The sequence below is a fragment of the Empidonax traillii genome, unplaced genomic scaffold (genome assembly GCF_003031625.1).
Source record: "Empidonax traillii isolate 1590-97213 ecotype Southwest subspecies unplaced genomic scaffold, ASM303162v1 scaffold213:size761030, whole genome shotgun sequence".
NCBI lineage: Eukaryota > Metazoa > Chordata > Aves > Passeriformes > Tyrannidae > Empidonax > Empidonax traillii.
The window spans coordinates 331,121-351,776 of record NW_020955406.1 but is presented as its reverse complement, the minus strand read 5'-3'; the positions used below and the strand labels follow the sequence as shown (position 1 = coordinate 351,776).

Below are 20,656 nucleotides of genomic sequence, written 5' to 3'. Positions count from 1 at the left end.
AAAGCTTTCCCTTGATGCTTATTACGTGGTTGGTGTCAATGGCAAGAATCCCTACAGGCCCTGTCATCTTTTCTCTTAGAAAACATTTTTCTGTTACAGGTGTCTGAAATACTTTTTTCTTTTCCTCTATAATTCCATTTAAATCTCTTAGCAGAGCGGAATGGGTAACTCAGTTTGAATTTATACACTAAGCCCAGTGTCTCCTACTTCCTCCCTTTTCAGCCCCTTTTGAAAAACTGTAAAGAAAGGGGGCTTTGATCATGTGGCAAGTTCATCAGAACATGTAAGGTTTTCCTCCCAGCCTCCCTGGATTCATGAAACAAAAGTGTGCAAGGATACCTGTTTAGGGGGAAGCAAAACATTTATAACTCAAGATGATATGAAATACATATGAGCTGTTTGTTTCCTAATTTGGACATTGCAGACCTCAGAAATAGCAGGTTATTCAACGTTGCATTAACTAACAGGATGGCAAGAGTAATTCTGATGTACTGAGGACAAGAACTACCTGCTGTGGTCACCTGCCAACTATGCTGAGTTTTTGTGGCAGGTGGCTGGTGCAGGTTATTATTTTTAGATTGCAGAGTAGCCATTGGATTGTTCTAAGGTTGATCTTGCTGGGATAGGATTGTTGCAAGGAAACCTGACACTGTAAGAGAGGCTCTATTGGGTCAGACCAAACAGTGCAGTTTCTAGTAGTGACTAATAACAGTTCTTGGTATTATGTGGTGGGTCTTTAGACATTTCCAGGCTGTACAAGTGGTTTTGGACTGCTCTATCTTGAGGAACTGTCTGCTTTGATTACCCTCGATTCCAGTGCATTTATCTGCCATGTTGGGGATATGGGCTTGTTGAATTTCTGATTTAGGAGTAAATTAAACTCTTAGTTCGTGATCCTTCAGGCACTCTGTTAAGAATCTGTCACTTCCTTTCAGTTTGGAAAGGCTCTGTGCAGACTACAGAGTCCAAATTATAAAGACTGTCTAGAAGAAGAGATAGTTTAATATTCCTTGCCTGTAACTGCAGATAAAATAATTTAGGTTGGGTTTTGTTTCAGTAGCCTTCAGGGAAGGTTACATTCAGCCTATTGTCCTGGTGTAGGTGAACCACTATTTGTTGAGGCACGAGGCAGTTCTTGCTGTAGTGGGACAAGTTTCATATAATATTTGCAGAATTATGTCCTTTCAGGATTGTGTTAAATGATTCCATGGTTTAATCTGCCCTCTCTTGTGTATTTTTACCTGTGATCTGGAGCTGAGCACTGTGGTACAAGGCCCCCTTCATTAGCTTGCGTTCCTGTCACTGTGGAAGGGGGATGCTCTTTTGGATGTATTTTGTGGCATTTTTGTTCTGGCATTTTATCAAGTGTACTCTATGGTTTTGGTTGAGCTTCTGCCGTGTTCTCTGCCCTAGGCATCTATCCTGAGCCATTCTCTTACAGGTGCTTACCTTTCTTCATATGCTAGATTGGGTTTCTTAAGCATATAACCTTGGTTGTCTTACTTGTGCTTAGGTAATGTACCTGTTGTAACCAAAATTAGACCCTTTTAGCATAAAGAATGAGTGGAGATTTTCATGTAGCAGGGCATTTTGTGTTAAAATTAATGCTTTATGTTTGCTATGCATTTTTTTTAACAGGTGATATTGATGTCTGCTTCCATCAACTCTAAAGAATTTGCTGATTACTTTGCACTTCCATTTCCTAATGGACTGAATCCAGTCTGTGTATTTAAGGTGGAAGGCAAACCTTTTGCAGTTGAAGAATATTATCTTGATGATTTAAAGGACACTGTTGATTTCAAGGTAGCGTAAATCTAATTTCATTTCTTTGGACAGAGTAAGAAAGGAATTGGAACAGTCAGTCAAACTGTGTAATAAAATTACAAATAACCAATTTTACATTACAGTTCTAGGTAAGAATTAATACTTGATGATAAAGTAGGACTCTTCTTACCAGCACACTAGTTTCTTTCATGTAACAGAAATGGAATGCAAGGTGCTGGGAATTTTAAGTAGTATGAGGTGTTTTGTTCAGGAGCTTGCATTTAGGGTGAGCAATGCAAAATTCTGTGCAGAAAGTAACATAGTAAAAATTTTACAGATCACTTTAAATATATCTGAGAAAACTTTAATATTTACTGGGATGGTCCATGTTGGTATTATGTATCAAAGGCAGAAAGTGCCATGAAATGAAGAGACTCATCAGAAAACAAGCATTTGTGGTTAGAAATTCGATGATGCCAAATTGGCTTCTCTCTCGACTGAGGATTTCCTATTCTTTTTTTTCTTTCCCCTTTTTTTTTTTTTCCCTTAATAAAACCAAGAGATGTTATGCAGCAGTTTTGAAAGTATTTCTGTTGTAGCTCTTAGGCCACCATGGCAAATGCGTAATTTTGAGTAATGAAAATATGTTGGAATAACAGCTACTTCTCAGATCCCTGGTGGGCACTTGACAGGCGTTATGGCTGCACTGGAGAGCTGCTGCTCTGATGCCAAAGGAGGGTGGTAGTGGCTGAAGATTTGTTTGCTGTATCAATCTTTAGCTTATAAACTGCACAGATTGTATTTTGAATATTTGGTTTGTAGAGCTCCTGACTTGCTATTTTATAGCAAGTATTTGTGTAGACATCAGATAATGAATGAATTAATGTAAATGTGAATTAATTTGTTTTCTGTGGTTTTACAATAGGGGAGGTTGTTTTACATTTGAGAAGCAGCTGTGTAGGAATTCACTTGAGTGAACTCTTCCAGTATTATGGTTCAAGGCAAAGTAAACAGGTTAAAGCAAAGTACAGCAAATGCACTCAGGCTTTAATTGTGATACCCACTCCAAAAACAACTAGGACATGGGAGTAATTATTGGTCAGTTTTGATAATTCGGAATGCTGTTATTACAATGAAGAAGATGAGGGCTGCACTTGAAAAGAAGCAGTGTGTGAACACCCTGTGAGTATTTAGCTTTCATCCCTCAATTCTGCAGAAAATAAAATAGTGAAATAAAACAGGCAGGTAGTTTGAGAAACCCAGGAGATAATTGCTTATGCTGTACACAACACAGGCATTAGTTATGCCTCAAAACAGGCAAACTAAAAAGGCTGTCAAACTGTGAAGTTTTAATGCAACCAAAAAACAGTAAACTCGGTTCTTATAGCAGTTGACCCATCAGTATTTATACATTAGTATGGCAGCTCAGATAGATAATGTGGAGAAGATTATGTAATACATGGGGGTTTTGTAAAAAGTTTCTGATAATGACAGCAAAAAGATAAACAAGAAATTCAGTGAGGAGTTTACTTCAGTCAAGTTGGATTTGTCATCGCTGCGTTTTGAGCTGAATGTCTGCTTCCACACCTTTCACCTCAGATCAAGAACAAAAGGAACTGCTTTCAGTGCTTAGGCCTTTTTTACTTTTTATTATCTCTGTGTTTATTTTGTTTTGGGGTTTTTTTTAAACTTCTCATCTGATTCTTTATCTTGTGTTGACCTATCTGTAGCCATTCTGTTGTTCAGCAGGACAAGGAGATTTTGTTTGTCCAAGAAGTTACTTGTGCCTTAGGGCAACAATAGAAACATATAAATGCTTTTGATTTTTTTTTTTTTATATATATGAAAAAAAAAAGAGAAGAAATCGAATTGTAAAGCACTGATGCTTGGCCTCTGTCCTGTTTCTTACAGTGCTGTGTGTGAAGGTTTTCTCTGAATACTAGTTATAATTAAAAAGTGTTTAAAAACATGGAAGGTTTGAGATTTGTGTAACATCTTAATAAAGCGAAAGTGGAACAGGAGAGTTAAGACAGTTAATGAGCTAATGCTGCCATATGGAAGCAGGGGCACATCTTTCATCATGCTAAAATCACAATCAGTTGGATAACTGCCTGAGGTACAGGCTTCAGGCTTTAGTTCTTGATGTTTTATTTTCACTTATAAAAACCTGTAAAATTCACATAAAAGGATACAGCAGTTAAGAGTAAAAGCAGTCTTTGCTCTTTAGATAAACAGGATTTTTCCAGGTTTCCTTTTGATTTTAAAATTAATAACTATAAAATGAGATTTCATAAATCTTAACTCATTCCTTAAAGCATCTCGGTTGAAATCAGTTTAGTCCTTTGTAACTGTCCCTTTGCTGTGATCCATGAACCTTTGCCCATTCTCAAAAATCTTAAAATAATTGGGTGTTACTGTACAAATATAGAATCCTTTATGAATCCTGCAGAGCTCTTGGCTTTAATACATCATTTATTTCTGCATGGGATTAATGTTTTAAAACAATGCTTGAAAAAAAAAATTTTCTTTGGGTAGTTCTGACTTGGATAATTTGTGAATTCATTGGTATCAGTTGTGATTTGGAAGATAAATAAAAACACCATCATTATTTTTTCTTCTGTATGCCTGTTTGCAGTAAACCCTTTGCTGTGTCTGTACAGACATCTAGCTGAATCAAAGATAAAGCTTTTCACTTGAATGGCTTCATCTGTAGGAAAGAATAAGAGAGAAAGAAGCGAGAAACTCTTCAGTGTAACACTGGCTTATCCTTGTCCAGATATGGGGTCATTTGTAGGTGCTGTTGTTTAATTTGTGAGCATGGGCTTATAAAAAGTAGTTTCTTTTGCATGGTGGGCTTTGTAAGCATGTTGTTCTGGATGTTTTAACGGGATCATGATTCTGTCATATCAGCAAGCCCGAAGGAATCATTGAAACACAGGCTTTGTGAAAAGTGCATAAAGGTTCCGTCTATGGGCAGTTTTAAAGCTAGTTGTGTAAATCCTTTCCTGTTGTAATGGATAGTATTACAGATAGGAAATGCAAATTAATTGTATGGTTAACTCAATGATCAGACTTAAAAAAAAATGAAGCAGTGCAAAAATGCAAAGCCGTTTTTGGCTTGCAAAGGTGAAAACTTCGTATCACTGGAACTGGAGTCAGAGTCCTGATGAAGGTAGTGAACTGCTGTCAAAAGCTATTTTGACTGTGTTAGATTATTCCAGTCAGGTCTGACTGGGCTTTTGGATTCTCTGTTTGTCACATTGTTACCTTTTATTAGGAGAGATGTGGAATCTTTGTCATGTTAAAGAATACTAAAGATACAATCGGTAGCAAAAATTGCAAAGACAAATTTGACAGTTACTTGAGCAGGGATAATATGAACCCTAAAATCTTACATTCTAGCAACCCAGAAGAGATAAATCACTTAGATTTTTCACATATATTGGGGCATTAAAAAAAAAAAAGTATTCAAGTATTTTTGATAAGTAATGTTTTCTGTTTTCTGATGGACTAATCAAGCTACACTGGAAGCCGGTGTAAATTGCAGGTCAGAAGCTCTGGGACTGACAGAGTTGTCCACCTGAAAAGTCTACCTGGCTGATCGATTTCAAGGAGACCAGAAAAGTGGAAAGAATATTAACCATAGATGGCTCTTTTTGATCCCCTAACCCATCCTCTGCCAGAAGAAAGTAGAATAATTGTTTCAGGATTTTCAGAAAGGAGTCTTTCCAAAGACCACCAAGACCACCCAGGGTTACATGATATAAGGGGTGGAAAACTGAGGACAGAGGTTGCAGTAGCAAAGGCTGATCTAAATTGGTGTTGCCAGATTGGTGCTAGTAGCAATGCTTTTGTGATTCTGTCATGAACTCCTTCAGGAGGGAAACTGGTAGAAAAATAACTAATTTCATTTTAATAGTTTAGATAGTTCAGTTTTCTGTGATTATTAGCTCTCAAACTCTTGGTCCAGTAAAGAGTTCTCACTAGAATGAGGAGAAACGCTGAGAATGAAAGGTGAGCAGTGATCAAAACCAACTTTCCCTACAACAGAAAAATGTGTAATATTATAATTCTTTGACAGAGGATGACCTAAAAGACAAGATCCATTAAATGCAAAAACGGTTTAATTGAGTAAGGTACTGTGATTTCTGTGCCCTCAGGTAGAGAGCTGCAGTATAGTAGGTGTGAGAAGCATTGTACCTTCCTTATATAAATTCCTCTCCTTGTCATCCTGTTCCCATGGGTTGTGATCAGTCTCATGTGCTTAACACTTCTAGATAAGGAGTGTGTCCTGAAAACTAATGAAAGGTGGCCTAGTGCTTATCTTAAGTAGGTAAATACCAGAATTACTTCTTTAGCATAAGAACAGTTACATTGCTGAAGAAAAATATCTGCCTAGAAGATGATGAGTGCATCAGATGAAGTTACTTCTTTGTTCAAGCTTCTCTACTGAATCAGTTTTAATTGAAAAGCACTTGACTACTTGAAATATATATGTGAGTTACAGTCTTTCTGCCTGTTATACTGTGCTAACCTCAATACCTGCTTCTCCAAACAGCTTCATTCTCAAAGCATTGAGGAACCAGTGATAAAAAAGAAAATGTATGATGTAGCAGTGTCTCTGATTGAGTCATTTGATGAGTTTGAGATGAAGAGGTAAGACACAGTTCAAAATCTGGAATCAGAGGTTCTTGGGGAAATGAGACACTAATTAAGCAGCAGCAGCAGCTCATGTATTATAGTTATTAGTGGTAACTTAATTTTACATGTATCTCTGCTTTCATTTTCTATATTTGTTTGATTTCTACCTTGTATTCTTGAAATACACTTCATTCCCTGGAGTGTGTCATTCAAGACAACAGTGTTGTATGGAAACTATATTCTTTGCTGTAGACCAGAGCCAAATATTGTTTATATGAAGAGTAAAACTGGAGCAACTCTTTTGTATTATAAATGAAAACATGTAGTAATCCATGAAAAAAAAAAAGAATAAAAATTAGGCATTAATTTTCACTAGCTATTTAAGTCCTTAATTTAATTTGAAATAAGTAAATATTGATTTGTGTTCCTCTCTGTGTTTTGTAAATTGATGTCTAGTATCTGCAAATGTAATGAAGTTGCCCCTACAATTTTGATCTAATGCTGTGTATTAAGTTCAGGAATGTTTTTTGTTTCCAAATAATCTATAAAAGTATGTTGGAAAAGTAATTTTGTTTTGTAAGCTTAATTTTTTTCTTTTTAGACTTAGTACTATGTAAACTTTGACATTCTAAGAAAATGTTAAATAAGCTCATTTGAGCAATTATTAGGTGAACCACTGAAGTAGAACTGTTGATGGAGGTACATAAATAAAAAAAACTTGGTTCTTTTTTACAATGTATAGTGAGTTCTAAGCTTTTCTTTGTGGTTATTTCTTTTGATTTAATTAATTAAGCTGTTATCTTGTAGTTTATAATAGCCAAATTATGCTTTTACTGATAAGCTACCTTTAATAAGGAAATATGAAGGAATTAGCATTTCAGCTTTCGAATACCAAGAGGGTTAATATGCACATTGTTTTGTACCTTCCAGTAAAAAACTATACTTTCTGTTTATTATATAGTTTTTTTCAGGTATTTTTCAGTCACTACTCTAAAATTTTACATCAGGAATGAATACAGCAGAACAATATGAGTTCTAGATTCTCATAAGGTGATTTTGACTCACAACAGATCAATCAAAGATGTTTCCCTCCATGTCTGTCATGACCTGTAGTTCTTGATAATATGATTGGGATTTATACATTATTCAGCTTTTGTTCAAGGTGTCTAGTGGTATTTTTAGAATACAAGGACATTACAGATATTTAAAAAAATTGCTGAATAAGTTTGCATATAATTATGTACTGGTATACTGTGTTTTGAGTTCAAGATCTTTGGTAACCTAATTCTGATTAATTTCATTGCTGAATAAGAATGTTTCTATTTTGACACAGTTTTGAGGAAAAAAATAAACCTAATGCTCTGGTTGCAATGTATATACCGTGCTTTTCAGAAAACATAGTCACAAGTAATGGTTTGAATTACATTTGTTCAGAAGTTTAAATAATGCATGTTACAAAAAGTGTGCAGTTCTGCTTGTTCTTTCAGAATAAAATAACTTGGGATAATGAAGTTAGACTGATATTGTAAAGCTAATGAAACTTCATATTCCTCTTAGGAAGGAAAACAACTCGAGGGATGCACTGGAACGGGGCAGTGTGCTGGTGTTTTTGCCAGGTGAGTGTATGTCTAATACATCACCTGAAGTCAGGTGACAGTCATATAAAGAATGCATAAATATTTCACGTCCAGTTGCTCAAAATGCGTTTGGCCTTTGCTGAAAAGTGCAGCAATCCTGTACTGAAGTTACAGAATAATTTCATTTTTAACGTCTAACCAGGGAATCTCTGTGTTGTACAGATTTTGAAAATGGGGCTATTGGAATGGAAACCTCAATAAGAAGTAAACTAGGCTTCTCAGAAATGTTGGTGTCTGTGCAGGTATTCAGGAAGGTAGCAAGACTCCCTTAGTCATAGGATTTCCCCTGGCAGGTGTGAAATCCGTGGCCCAGAGAATGGGCACTGCAGCTGCCAAAGATAAGATGGCTAAGGCAGAAACAGCAGGTTTTCTTTCCCTTGGCTCTGCTCTTTGAAAGAACTTGTTTTGACTGAAGTACCCAGTTGTAGCCTAATCCAGACATTCAGCATGTGGTGAGCACTGTCAACTGCAAGAAACTGAAATGAGGGATAATAATGGGGTGTTGTCAGATGGGCTTTATATCTGGTGTTGCAATTTCACTTTAGTAACTGTAAAATTAATGCAGAATGGCTCTTGAAAAATTGACTCGCTGTGTTTCAGTGACTCATTATTACATTTGCTGCCTGACTCTTCTACTGTTTTTATTATAGGGTGAAAGGGAGGTAAGAGTGAAAGTCAAATAAGAATTGAAATAGATGTTTTAGAATTGTTAGTGATGACTAAAATGAAAACAAACTCATGGTTACTTTTTCCCTAGGTTTGGCTGAAATAAGATACATGCACTCATGCCTCTCAGATAAGTTTAAAAGGTAAGTTAGACCCATTTGTTTCAGTTCACTTAAGCCTGAACATGAGTTTTTCAGCTGTATGAGTTCTAAGTACATAATGGGATTTAGCACAGAAGTGTAATCAATTTCTTTATTCTTGCACTAGTAAATATTTCACTAATATGTTTTCTTTAGGTGGCAAGTGTACCCACTTCACTCATGTGTGACATTGGAGGAACAAAATGAAGTATTTTTGGCTACAGTTCCTGGCTACAGAAAAGTAAATATTGTTGAATCATTACTTTTTTAAAGCATGTGAAACCTTTTGCTGGAGTAGTAATAGCAAATAATAATGTATATAAGTAATATTAGCTGTTCTAACTCAGATAATTTTGTGAGGACAAAGCAGTTTCATTCTTCAGTGTGTGAACTGATTGCCTTTCTTACCAAGCTGTTCTTTTAACTGGTCTTTAAACCTCAAGAGAAGTGCAGTAACAGAAAGTTATCCTTAGACTATTGTGTGATGCTCATTTTATCCTTCAGAGTAGTTTGTGTTTGTTGGTTCTTGCACCTGTATGACAGTAGCATGCTGCTGGTGGCACTGAATAGTTAAACAGTGCCCTGGTTTGGGGGATTCTGACCTGCTTTGTCCCCACATTTTGGCTGTTGTCTTGGTCTTCTTCACCTGCTGTCACTAATAAAATATTGCTGCTGATAGTATGATATTTTGTTATGCAAAGGCATAAGGAAATATTTCCAATCTTCCTCTGTATTCCTATGCTATACTACTTTATTACATTTTTTCTGAGTTTGGAACAAGAAAATAAAGCTTTCTTGTATTGCCTTGTGTCATATTGCTTTTTTTAGTATAAAAAGTAGAAATGCTGTGTTGCCACTATATTTGTAGTTCTTCATAGCAAATTGGGTTTTTCATGTAGAAACATTAATGCCAGTATTTTTCTTTATGCATTCATTGCTCATTTTTTGCTTCAAAATGCAGATTATTCTAGCTACCAACATAGCTGAGAGCTCTGTAACAGTGCCTGATGTGAAGTATGGTAAGTCATCTAAACCTTGTAATTCTGTATACACTGTATTTGTAATATTTTCCTTACTTGTGCCTGGGTAAAGTCCCTACAACATGTCACCATTTTACAGAGTATTGCTGTTGGAGGGGAATTTTGACAGTTGTTGAATTCTTGCTTTCACAATGGAGAACAGAGAAATCTGAATATACAAACAAATAGAGCTACTGAGTGGGGAGTTGGTTTTAATCTTCACTGGGGGGATAATTTTAAATGCAGTAACAAGCAAAATCAGACCTCATGTCACAAAGTTAAGCCTTTAAATCACATTCTGAACTACATTTTGAAATAAATGCATCTGCTTAACCAGTTCTGATACGGAATTTCTAAACGCAGAAGTGATTGCCTTTTAATGATTGTCATCTACACTAGTTCTTTGTTATATTTACGTTAAAATCTCTTACCAGTTCTCTTAGTGTTCAGAGTATCCTGGGTCTATTTTTTTTTATAAATCTGGTGTTCTCTTATTTGCTATTCAAGTTATTTAAACTTTCCTTTTCTGAAAATACAAAATCAGCCAATATTTCTTTCCATTGCCATGAGGATAAATTGTTTCATAGTGTACTATTTCTTTTCTTAATTGCAGTGATAGATTTCTGCTTAACTAAAGCTTTGGTTTGTGACAAGGAAACTAATTACCAAAGTTTGAGACTTATCTGGGCATCTAAAACAAACTGTAATCAAAGAAAAGGTAAGATGACAAGAGGTAGTGTAAAGGAATTTTAGAAGCTGACCTTCATGGAGAATTCTGTGTTGCTTTTCATTTTATTCACAGTAAAATTAACAGATTATTTTTGCCACTAATAGTTGATAATTCTTTACCATGTCAGGATACAAAAATGTGATTAAACAACTATGTATGAATATTTTATTTTGCTCGAGTTTTTTCTGGGGGAATGTTTTGTGTTTTATTGAACAAAAAAAGGGGAGATAGGTACTGCGAGATACTGCTAGGTATTTATTAACTGCTTGTGAGTTTCAAAAGTAAAAGAAGCTTTCATGTCCATGTGTCACCATTAAATCAGTTGAAATATCCACAGCAGAGTCTCTAGTTTAGACTAGTGCTCATACCACAAGGCTAAATAAGATTTTATATTGACTAGTCTAGTAAGACAGTACTCTTTAATATCAACATCCTTTAGTTTCAGTCAAAAATGGTACTAAATAAATTAATAACAGTGACATCCTTAGATGTAAAAATATCACCATTCTTAAATATTATGAGGACTTCACAATTACAGCTGGGTGCCAAAGCTGCTCTACCACTCCCCTCTGCTCAACTGGATGGGGGGGGAAAAATGATGACAGAAGGTTTAAGGTTTGAGTTGAAGACAGGGAGATCATTTAGCAATTACCATCCCAGGCAAAACAGACTTTGCTTGAGGAAATGGTAATGGGGTAATGAGAAATAAAATTCAAACACTTTCCCCCTACTTCTCCCTTCTTCTCAGGCTTGGTGTCACTCCCAGTTTCTCTGTCTTCTGTTGGCAAGTGGGAGAGGGGCATGGGAAATGGGGATTGTGGTCAGTTCGTCACACATTCCCTCAGCTACTGCTTCCTCCATGGACTCCTCCGATGTGAGTCCTTCCTAAGGGCTGCAGTTCTTCACAAACTTTTGGTCTCTATGGGGTTGTAAGTCCTGCCAGCAAACTTGCTCCTTGCTTTGTGGGGCCACATGTCCTGCCAGGAGCCTTCTCTCCAGCGTGTGTTTCTACAAGGTCACAGCTTCCTTCAGGCATCCACCTGCTCTGGGATGGGGTCCTCTGTGGGCTGCAGAGGCGTAGCTGCCTCACCATGGTCTTCACCATGGTCTGCAGGGCCATCTCTGCTCTGGAGTCTGGAGCACAGCCTGCCCCTCCTTCTGCACTGACCTTGGTGTCTGCAGAGTCGTTTCTTTCTGACATTCTCGCTCCCTTCCAGTGGCTGTTGTGCAGCAGGCTTTTTTTCCCTTCTTAAATCCCTTATCTCAGAGGTGCTGCCATCACTGCTGGTGGGCTTGGCCTTGGCCAGTGGTGATTCCATCCTGGAGCTGGCTGGCATTGTCTTTAGACGTGGGGGAAGCTTCCAGCAGCTTTTCACAGAAGACCTCCCCCTCTCAAAACTTCACTGTGAAACCCAATACACAGCTTTATTTCCATTTGGCTCAGAGTCAGTGTAGTTTATAACAGCCAGCCAATATACAACCAGTAAAAGCAGCATTTTGGGTAGAAGACTTGGACTTGTTATGCATGTGACTTAAAAGTATGGCCTAATTCCCTAGTGGTGTATCTCACTGAGAAGAGTACCCTGTAGTGTGTTGAAGTGGATGGTCTTCAGATTTGTGAAGACAGACTTCTGAATCATTGTGTTTTCTGTAAATAGTAGATCATAAAAGATGTTTTGCTGTTTATCATTGTATCTTAAAAGTTGTTTATATAGAAGATTTTTTTTCTAGCAGTGGAGTCAAATAGGAAGTGCTATTCAACTGAGAAAAATGGATGTTGATTTGAGGGCAGTTAAGTGAAGGAGGTATTCGAGTGAAATACTTACGTAACTCTTTTGTTAGTTACTGCTACTTTGAAGGAAAAATGTTTTCATCCTATCCTTATCTGACCACTGGGCCTGTCTGCTGCAAGGGAGCAGAACACTGCTCAGCCTGCAGCATCAGCTGTTGTCTGCTGCTCAGCTGCCCAGAGGGTTTGTAGATGGATGGGTTTGGAAAAAACTTGGGCACTTCACAAATCAGTGATTTGTTTTTTTTTTTTTTCTGTGAAGGTCGCACTGGACGAGTTTCCAGAGGGTATTGTTACAGGCTGGTGTACAAGGCTTTCTGGACAAACTTTATTCCAGAGAAGTCAGAACCTGAGATCCTGGTAAGACCTTTGGGTTTAGGGTTAGGAGTATTAAGGGTTTATTTAATGCATGTGGTCATAGCAGAGAAGAAAACTTATTGCTTTACTTTTCCTGAAGACAGTGTACAGTTGGATAAGTTGCTAATGGTTGTAGCAATGACTAGAAAACTAACAGACTATTCCGTATAGTTTTCCTATAGAAGGAAATGCATTATACCAGTAAAATCAGAGTGTATTAGAAATAAGCAATCTGCTCAAAAGAAAAATAACGTTAGTTACACGAAATTAATTTCAGGTTTTGCTAAATTGTAACTTTTAACTTATTTTTCATATAAAACACTTTGTCACACTTAAAGTAAAAATAATGTTGTCTTCCCATCAGCGCTGCCCATTGGGAGGTACAGTCTTAAAATTAAAAAAGCTGGATATGGGAGAACCAAAAGCCTTGCTGGCAACAGCTCTTTCTCCACCCAACGTAGATGACATCGAACGTACCATAGTTCAGCTGAAAGAGGTAGGCTTTCTTTTAGTGTTGTTAAAATCAAGGTAATAGAAATATACTGTAGAAGTGGTTTTCTTGGTATTTAAGGTAGTAGTAACCTTAACTGGAACATCAAATATTAACTGTGTCTAGAGAATCTTTTCACACACTGAACTGTTGTTTGGTTCCCATCCTCTTGAGCATAATTTCTGTAATTCATTAAAACAGGATTATAATTTCATCAGGGAGTAATGATACTTGTGAATTAGCATGTGGTGAGAAAGAATAGAAAAATGGGGGCAAAAAGATATCTTGAACTTTAAGTGCTATTGTTTATTAAGTGAATAAGTAATAAATCATGTTCTTAGTCTTATGATGTGTAGGGGTCAGCCTGAAGATACCCTTCTTATCTGTACAAGGAAGTTGGTGACCTTGCTTTTCAGTTATAAAGTTGATAAGGGCTAGAATCTTCATTTCATTTTTTTTCTTCTCCAAAGTGCATAAGAAATAATATTTTTATCCTTTGTAGCTTGCTTTTATATCCAGTATAGAGATAGTAGCTTTGGTTTCCAAAGTACTAGGCTTTAAAAATTGTCTTGGATTTACTAAGTCAGCTTTTAAAAGTGAACAAATTTTAATTTCTCCAGCTGGGAGCACTTGCCTGTGTGCAAACAGAAGAAAATCTGCATGATGGTGAGCTGACTTTCTTAGGAAGAGTACTGATACACTTGCCAGTGGACCTGTATCTTGGAAAATTGATAGTCCTTGGGCATGTCTTCGGGTGCTTGGAGGAATGCCTCATTATAGGTAACTGAAAGAACAGCATGTGAGAAAGTTTCTCTAAAGCCAGACGATTTGCAGGCTTTCATTTTGATTTGTTTTTGTTGCAGCTGCAGCACTGTCTTTGCGGAATTTTTTCGCAATGCCTTTCAAGAAGCATGTTGATGGATTCAGGTAGTAACCCAGACATTTTACGAATTCTCAACTGCATTTGGGAGCAGAGGGCAAAGTTGATCACTCAATATTATATTCCATGTCATGAGTCTCATTTTCTGTCAAATTGCCAAGCAGTACAAAAAGCTTTGCCAGGTAGCTGAGATACTGGAATCTGTTTGTGTGAACATAAATCACTGAGCTAACTCATCCTTTCCTGAGCATGAGCTCCATTGTTCAGCTGTGCCTTTCTGATGTGAACATGTGGCAGTGTCTATTAAAATAAGTTTTTTAAAATAGAAAGGACAATTTTTTATTACTACCCTACCCATACAGAGCATCTCCTGCAGCAAAGAGACGTGAATAAGGGCAAATAATTACAATAGGTGTATTAATCTTGTTTATATTAAAGACCTGGAAGGTGTTACTAGTGTAGCATTCTGAGTTGCATAATGCATGCAATATTTGAAAAAAAAATAAATTGTTGATAATACTTTTGTTTGTATTGCCAGGAAAAAAATGTGTTTTGCTGGGAATAGTAAGAGTGACTGTATTGCAATTGTGAATGCATTTAAGGTAAGTCTTTTTTTTTTCAGCTTGGATTACAGTGAAGTCTGATAGACCAAGACAGAGATACTCATCTTTGTAGGATCAGTGCAGCATTTGTGCTTAGAAGTTGTTAAAAATTTCCCATTACTCTAGCTACTTACTGTTATTTTTTGCAGGCTATGTCCTACTGTGTAACACTATTAGTTCTGATAGTCTCTATTATAATAACCAAAAAGAAAATGCCAGAGATGTGGTGATATTTGTTGATCTCTTTTAAGCAAGGTTATTGAGACTAATAAATTCTAGTACAGAATAAGTTTGGTGACCTTGCCCTAGACTTCTTAGCTTTGACTTTGTGATTATTTTTTTTTTTTTAATGTTGTGGAAATGTCATTTTTTGGTATGCTTGGGTGCCTGGTAGGCCAGTACCATGGACAGGGGTCAATCTCTCCAGGTCCAAACAGAGCTGGTACAGTGTCTCGAAAAGCCATGCTAGAGGAACTTAATGTTCAGTATTTTACATTATGCATCCTGTGGCGAGTATTGTAATCTAGAGACTCCAAAATCTTTGGCTGCAAATTTAATTTTTTCATTTTTTAAAATAAGTCATCCTTCAGTGAAAACTGACTTGTTTTTCTCTACTCTGCTGTCAAAATTTTATGAAGCACATGTATCCACTGATCCTGAGCCTCAAAAATTATCTTTTCTGAATTCCCCTTATCCTATTACATATTATATTTCTTTCATATCACCTGGTAATTATGCCCTGTTAATCTTAAGATGATATTTCTATAAATCAATATGTTGTCCTGGAGAATAAATACAAACATTCAGACAGAGGTTCCACTGCAGTATCTCTGTGTGTCAGTGATGTGAAAACTTTGTTTTGAATGGCTGAATATCAGAAAAATACAGGTAAGGTCTGGAAAGTTTGTTTTTAAATTCCCTGGTTCAGATTAGATTTTTTCCAGGGTAGCCTCTAGCAAGGTAGGGAAATGCAGTCTAGCTATTCAGCTAGGCCTGTAGTGTCCACAGTAAGCTGGAAAATTGCATTATGAGGTGGCAAACTAGAAGAAACAGAATCTGCAGGCATGTCATAGATTTCCTGACTAATAATGAAGTCATTTTCATTAATATGTGAGGTATGTTAATTTCTGTTCCAGCCTTGTTTTCTGGGAGGCATTTGCATCAGAACTGTAATCAAAATCAGTCAGTTCACTTACTTTTGTCCCAAAGTGAAGAGGAAAACAAAGGTTCTGAAAGTAGTCTGCTTTATTACAGCATCAAATTAAAGCATCTATTAATTTGTGAATGTTTTTGTGTGCTTTAATACTCCATCCCTTTCCTCTCAGAAAACGACGTGGAGGGCCTGTTGTATATGGCTCTGTTACCAGGTGGCTGTTGTACCTCTCCCAGCAAAAATTGGGACTTACTCCTTTAAAACCTTGGAACATAACTCATTCAGTCTCCTTTTGGAATTCACCAAGATCCAGAATTTCTAAGCTGTGTCCAGAAATTTAGTGACCTAAATGCTGTGTATCCAGTTTAGCTGCAGGAGCTGATGGCAAGTTTGAGGCAGTATATGTAATTACAGTTCATCTAGTAGTGCTTAAACTCCTTTTCAGTCTGACTCGAAGGCAGAACAGTTATCTTCCCATAGAAATTCTTATTCTTTAATGTGTCATGATGCAACATTTATAACCCTGCCACACTTTCAGCCCAGCAGTAGTGCATTCTAGAATTGCATTTTGCAGCCACGCCACTTTGTGTGCTCTCATATGAGCAGCAGAAGACGCCGAGTTCTTGGTGATCCTCAAAAAAAAATAGAGTAAGACTGTTCATAGGAATAAAAAATAATTATATCTGCTCTGGAACAAGCCAGACAAGCATTGTGTTAGACTAAAATCATTAAATAATTAGGCTGGAAGGACCTCAGGAGGTGTGTAGTCCAGTCTCTTGCTCAGGGCAGGTTCATCTGTGAGGTCTGTCAAGGTTACTCAGGGTTTTTTAGGCAACATCGTCAAAAAACTGATCTAAGTCGGCCCTGCTGTGTGAAGTGTTGTAACAATTGAACTGAAGAAGTCTCCTCCAACCTGTGTTTGATTTCTCTTTTCAGATTTCACTCTTTTGTGCTGAAATAGTTGTAGTTTGTGATAGCCCAGGTGAATTTTTGGTTTTTAAAATGGTGTTAAAATTATCTTCAGTGCTGATATGGGAAAAAAACTTCATAGTTTTACGTGTTATATTAGTATTTGTAATAATTATTACTAAAGCACTACATTTTGTGTCTGAATACTTCACCACTTCTTTCTTAGGCTTGGCAGGCCTGTAAACAAAGGGGGAAGCTGAGAGATCCCAAGGTTAGTTGTGTTTCTTCTTTTATGTCATGGTTGATGACTTCGGTGCTGGAGTATTTTATATTCTTAGTATGGAATTTTTGCTAGCAAACCTTATTTATAATAATCATGATTTTCCGTAAGTAAATAGAAGCATAGGCTGTGAGGGAAAATGAGTCTTTGAATCCAGTGCAGAGTTATTTGAAGACAATCCCTTATGTAGTCCCTTTCACAGATGAATCAACAATGGCTAGAGGGTTTGAAATCCAAGCTAGAAAAGGGAAATTGAGCTGCAGTTGAAAGAAACACTTTTAATACACATAAGTGTCCCTTTTTTATTTTTTTTAAACACACAGATTTCTGCCCTCTCAAAAAACCATGAAAGATGGAAGATGTTTATGTGCATCAGTCACAAAAAAACAGTAGTATGCACACAATAACTGCCTCCAGTCTTTCTTTTGTGTGTATAAGATAAAACCTTTTTTTAATTCTCTGCTTCTCTTAGAGCATAGTATCTTCTATGGGCACCAGTGCATAACATACACTGAGTTACAACAAGTAGCCAAGGTGGCCAGAATCTGTCTGATAAAGTTGTACATTCAGGTAAAGAAGCTCTGGGGGTTTTTGGAAGTGTGCCCAGATGGCCACGAAGGCCAGTGGCATCCTGGCTTGTACCAGCAATACTGTGGCCAGCAAGACTAGAGAAGTGATTTCTCCCCTGTGCTTGGCACTGGTGAGGCTGCACCTCAAATGCTGTGTAAAAATTCCCGTAAGATATTGAAGTGCTGGAGTGTATCTAGAAAAAGGCAACTGAGCTGGGGAAAAGTCTGGAGCACAAGTCTTATGAGGAGCAGCTGGGGGAGCTTGGGGGTGTTTAGTTTGGAGAAATGGAGGCTCAGGGAGGACCTTGTCACTCTCTCCAACTTCCTGAAAGGAGATTGTAGTGAGGTGGGGATTGGCCCTTTCTTCCGAGTGGTGAGAGGAAATGGCCTTAAGTTGTGCCAGGAGAGGTTTAGGTTGGATATTAGAAAAAATCACTTCACCAAAAGCATTGGAAAAGGCTGCCCAGAGAGGCAGTGGAGTCACTGTCTGTGTGGGTGTGGCACCTGGGGATGTGTTTTATTGCTGAACACGGCAGTGGTGGGTTAATGGTTGGACTTTATGATCTTAGAGTTCTTTTCAAACCTTAGCATTCCGATGATTCTCTTGCTGTCCATCTTAAAGTAGATTTTGTGGTAGCAACACGGAGGAGTTGGACTTGTGCATTCATGTGAAAAATGTAGATGACCCACAGCTGCATTGATGATAACCAGAGTATAGTTTTAGTCAAATATATACTTGTCCCACATTTTCAATCGTGTCATAATACTTAATATGAATGCAAAGAAAGCTGTGAAATTACATTAAAATTCTTCCTTTGCTATATGTAATTACTATTTGTGTCCACACAGAAGAGTATGAGAGAAAGCTTACTAGCAGTAGATGAAACAAGTTTCTAACTTTTTTTCAGGAGGAGTATGAGTGGGGTCGATCAAATTGTATTCATGTCAAGAGGATGAAAGAGGTAAGATTAAATAGGTAATCATTTTTATAAGCAGAAGGACTTCCCTTGTTTCCTGGAAATGTTAAGATCTTGGACAAGCCTACGGTGTATATATACATATATATCAATATATATGTATATTTTCTTGAAAAGTTGTATGAATTTAGATGAAAGCAGTTTTCCTTTTGTTTAGGATGAACAGAGTGGTGTTAAATTACTAACATATTTTTAAGAGACCTCCAGTATTTGTTCATTTTGTAGGTTACTCAGGTCAGTGGTTGTGGTGTGACTGCTGTCTGTTGTTACATAACTTCTGTCTTCTGGTTAGGATAACTCTAAGCAAATACAGTTATATAATAGGACCTGGACTTGAAAATTTGTGGGGCTTTATTGCTAACATTACTGCAGCAATTAATGAAAACTCTGCTCTACAGTGAGCTTCAAGCTGAATGTGATAGGTTGAGGGGGAAATAAGTAAAGCTCCTGGGTACCTGTGATTGACAGAATGGCCTTGCCCATTGTTCCTGCTGTTCATACCTTTGGTGTGAGCAGTGTGGGGCCTGTCTTCAAAAAGCACAGGAAATATAAAAAACTTTTGATAACAAGCAACCATCTGAATAAGAAATGCCAATAGTTTCTTTGCTTGTATATGTGATAACAGCAAAAAGATGAGAGAAAGGCAAATTCTGTAGAATGGAATGATCAATTTCAGATAATGCAAGAAGAGGTTGTGCATGACATATAAGGAGTTTAGAATGGACACCTACACTGACACTTAGTAAGATTTGGGGGGTTTTATTTGCCGCACTTTAAGACGCTAATAATTCCTTATGTGAAAGTGAATTTGCTTAGTCAGTCACATGGGTTGCTTACTCCTTACGGTAGTTTTTCTAATAGTATCCTAAAACTACCAGGAGCAGAAAGGAAGAGACAGTGTAGATACAGAGAAGTTGGGTGAACTGTACTTTTCTACATTTGCTTCAGAATCAGTTGAGAGAGTGAAGGTATTCACTGTTGTTGGAGAGCCATTGGCTGCTTGTTGAAGCTTCTTGGAAATGGTGAAGATGGAAAGCTTAAATTGTTCTGCTGTAGAGCAGAAGTTTGATCTCACAGTAATCACAGTTGTCTGCTGAGCTGAGGGTGCAACATGGTCACTGCTGCAGTTAGGTACAGAAGTTCCAGGTGGTTAACACGATTTTTACCTTTTAAGATGCAAACCTAAAATGATTTAAATGGAGAATATAATCCTAATTTTGTTCTATACCATATATGCATAATATGCTTTGCGACTACAAAGTTCCTCTTTATAAGGAGATGTCAAGAAAACGACTCGAGTCACAATACTGAAATTATCTTCCAGCACAGAGTTGCTAAGCAGTATTTTGGTGAAAAATATACTAGTCACCTAAAAAGCGAAGGGAGTTTGCCTGATTATTTCACTTCTACTAACAAACTTAATTTTAACTTGTGGATGTTTTTGATCCATTTAAAATGTAACTCAGATATGAAATTTCAGGTGGCAGAGTTATTTTATAACTTGAAAAGGCGAGTCAGAGCATTTAACATGTATGTTAATGCTCAGCCATCTGCTGTGAACCAGGAGTACGTGAACAAACAACGCTTCATTTTGCAGGTAATGCTTTGTTGTCATAGATATTATTTACAAAATTTACAGCTGGATATTTATATACTAGTATTGATGAATTGCTGTTACACTCATGTTTCAGAATTCTCTGTGGATGTTGAGATTTTGGGTAGAAAAAAAAGAGTCATTCTTTTTGACGATGTAGAAGCACAACTAATGTTAGTTATTTGAAAATGATGTTACCACTTGTTTGAAGTGCTCTATTTGAATGCCTGCTGTCTTGATTAGTTAGTGGGGAGGGAGTGCAGGGAATTAGATGTCTTTCAGCTATTTTAACTTCGTGAAATTTCCAGTTAATTTTCTTGTCTTACTTGGACTGATTAGCAGTGATTTTATTTTCACAGACATATTTATCTTCTCAGTGGCAGTTGGTTTAACTGTGTAAGCAGTGAACTTCTCAAAGCTGAGTTGTTAAATACTGTATGATGTAACCTGAAAACAGAA

General features: G+C 37.0%; 1 protein-coding gene across 1 annotated transcript in view; it reads left to right on the top strand.

Annotated features, from left to right (window-relative positions):
* Window positions 1–20,656, top strand: part of TDRD9 (tudor domain containing 9) — a 70,464-nt gene that overhangs the window by 31,299 nt on the left and 18,509 nt on the right. Inside the window, exons 7-21 of the mRNA XM_027887526.1 lie at window positions 1,639–1,803; window positions 6,323–6,420; window positions 7,963–8,021; window positions 8,800–8,851; window positions 9,005–9,089; window positions 9,810–9,867; window positions 10,481–10,585; window positions 12,649–12,746; window positions 13,108–13,239; window positions 13,854–14,013; window positions 14,097–14,160; window positions 14,652–14,715; window positions 17,004–17,048; window positions 18,535–18,588; window positions 20,084–20,200. Of these exons, the coding sequence (XP_027743327.1) occupies window positions 1,639–1,803; window positions 6,323–6,420; window positions 7,963–8,021; window positions 8,800–8,851; window positions 9,005–9,089; window positions 9,810–9,867; window positions 10,481–10,585; window positions 12,649–12,746; window positions 13,108–13,239; window positions 13,854–14,013; window positions 14,097–14,160; window positions 14,652–14,715; window positions 17,004–17,048; window positions 18,535–18,588; window positions 20,084–20,200 (1,356 nt within the window). The remainder of the gene's footprint in view (window positions 1–1,638; window positions 1,804–6,322; window positions 6,421–7,962; window positions 8,022–8,799; window positions 8,852–9,004; window positions 9,090–9,809; window positions 9,868–10,480; window positions 10,586–12,648; window positions 12,747–13,107; window positions 13,240–13,853; window positions 14,014–14,096; window positions 14,161–14,651; window positions 14,716–17,003; window positions 17,049–18,534; window positions 18,589–20,083; window positions 20,201–20,656) is intronic.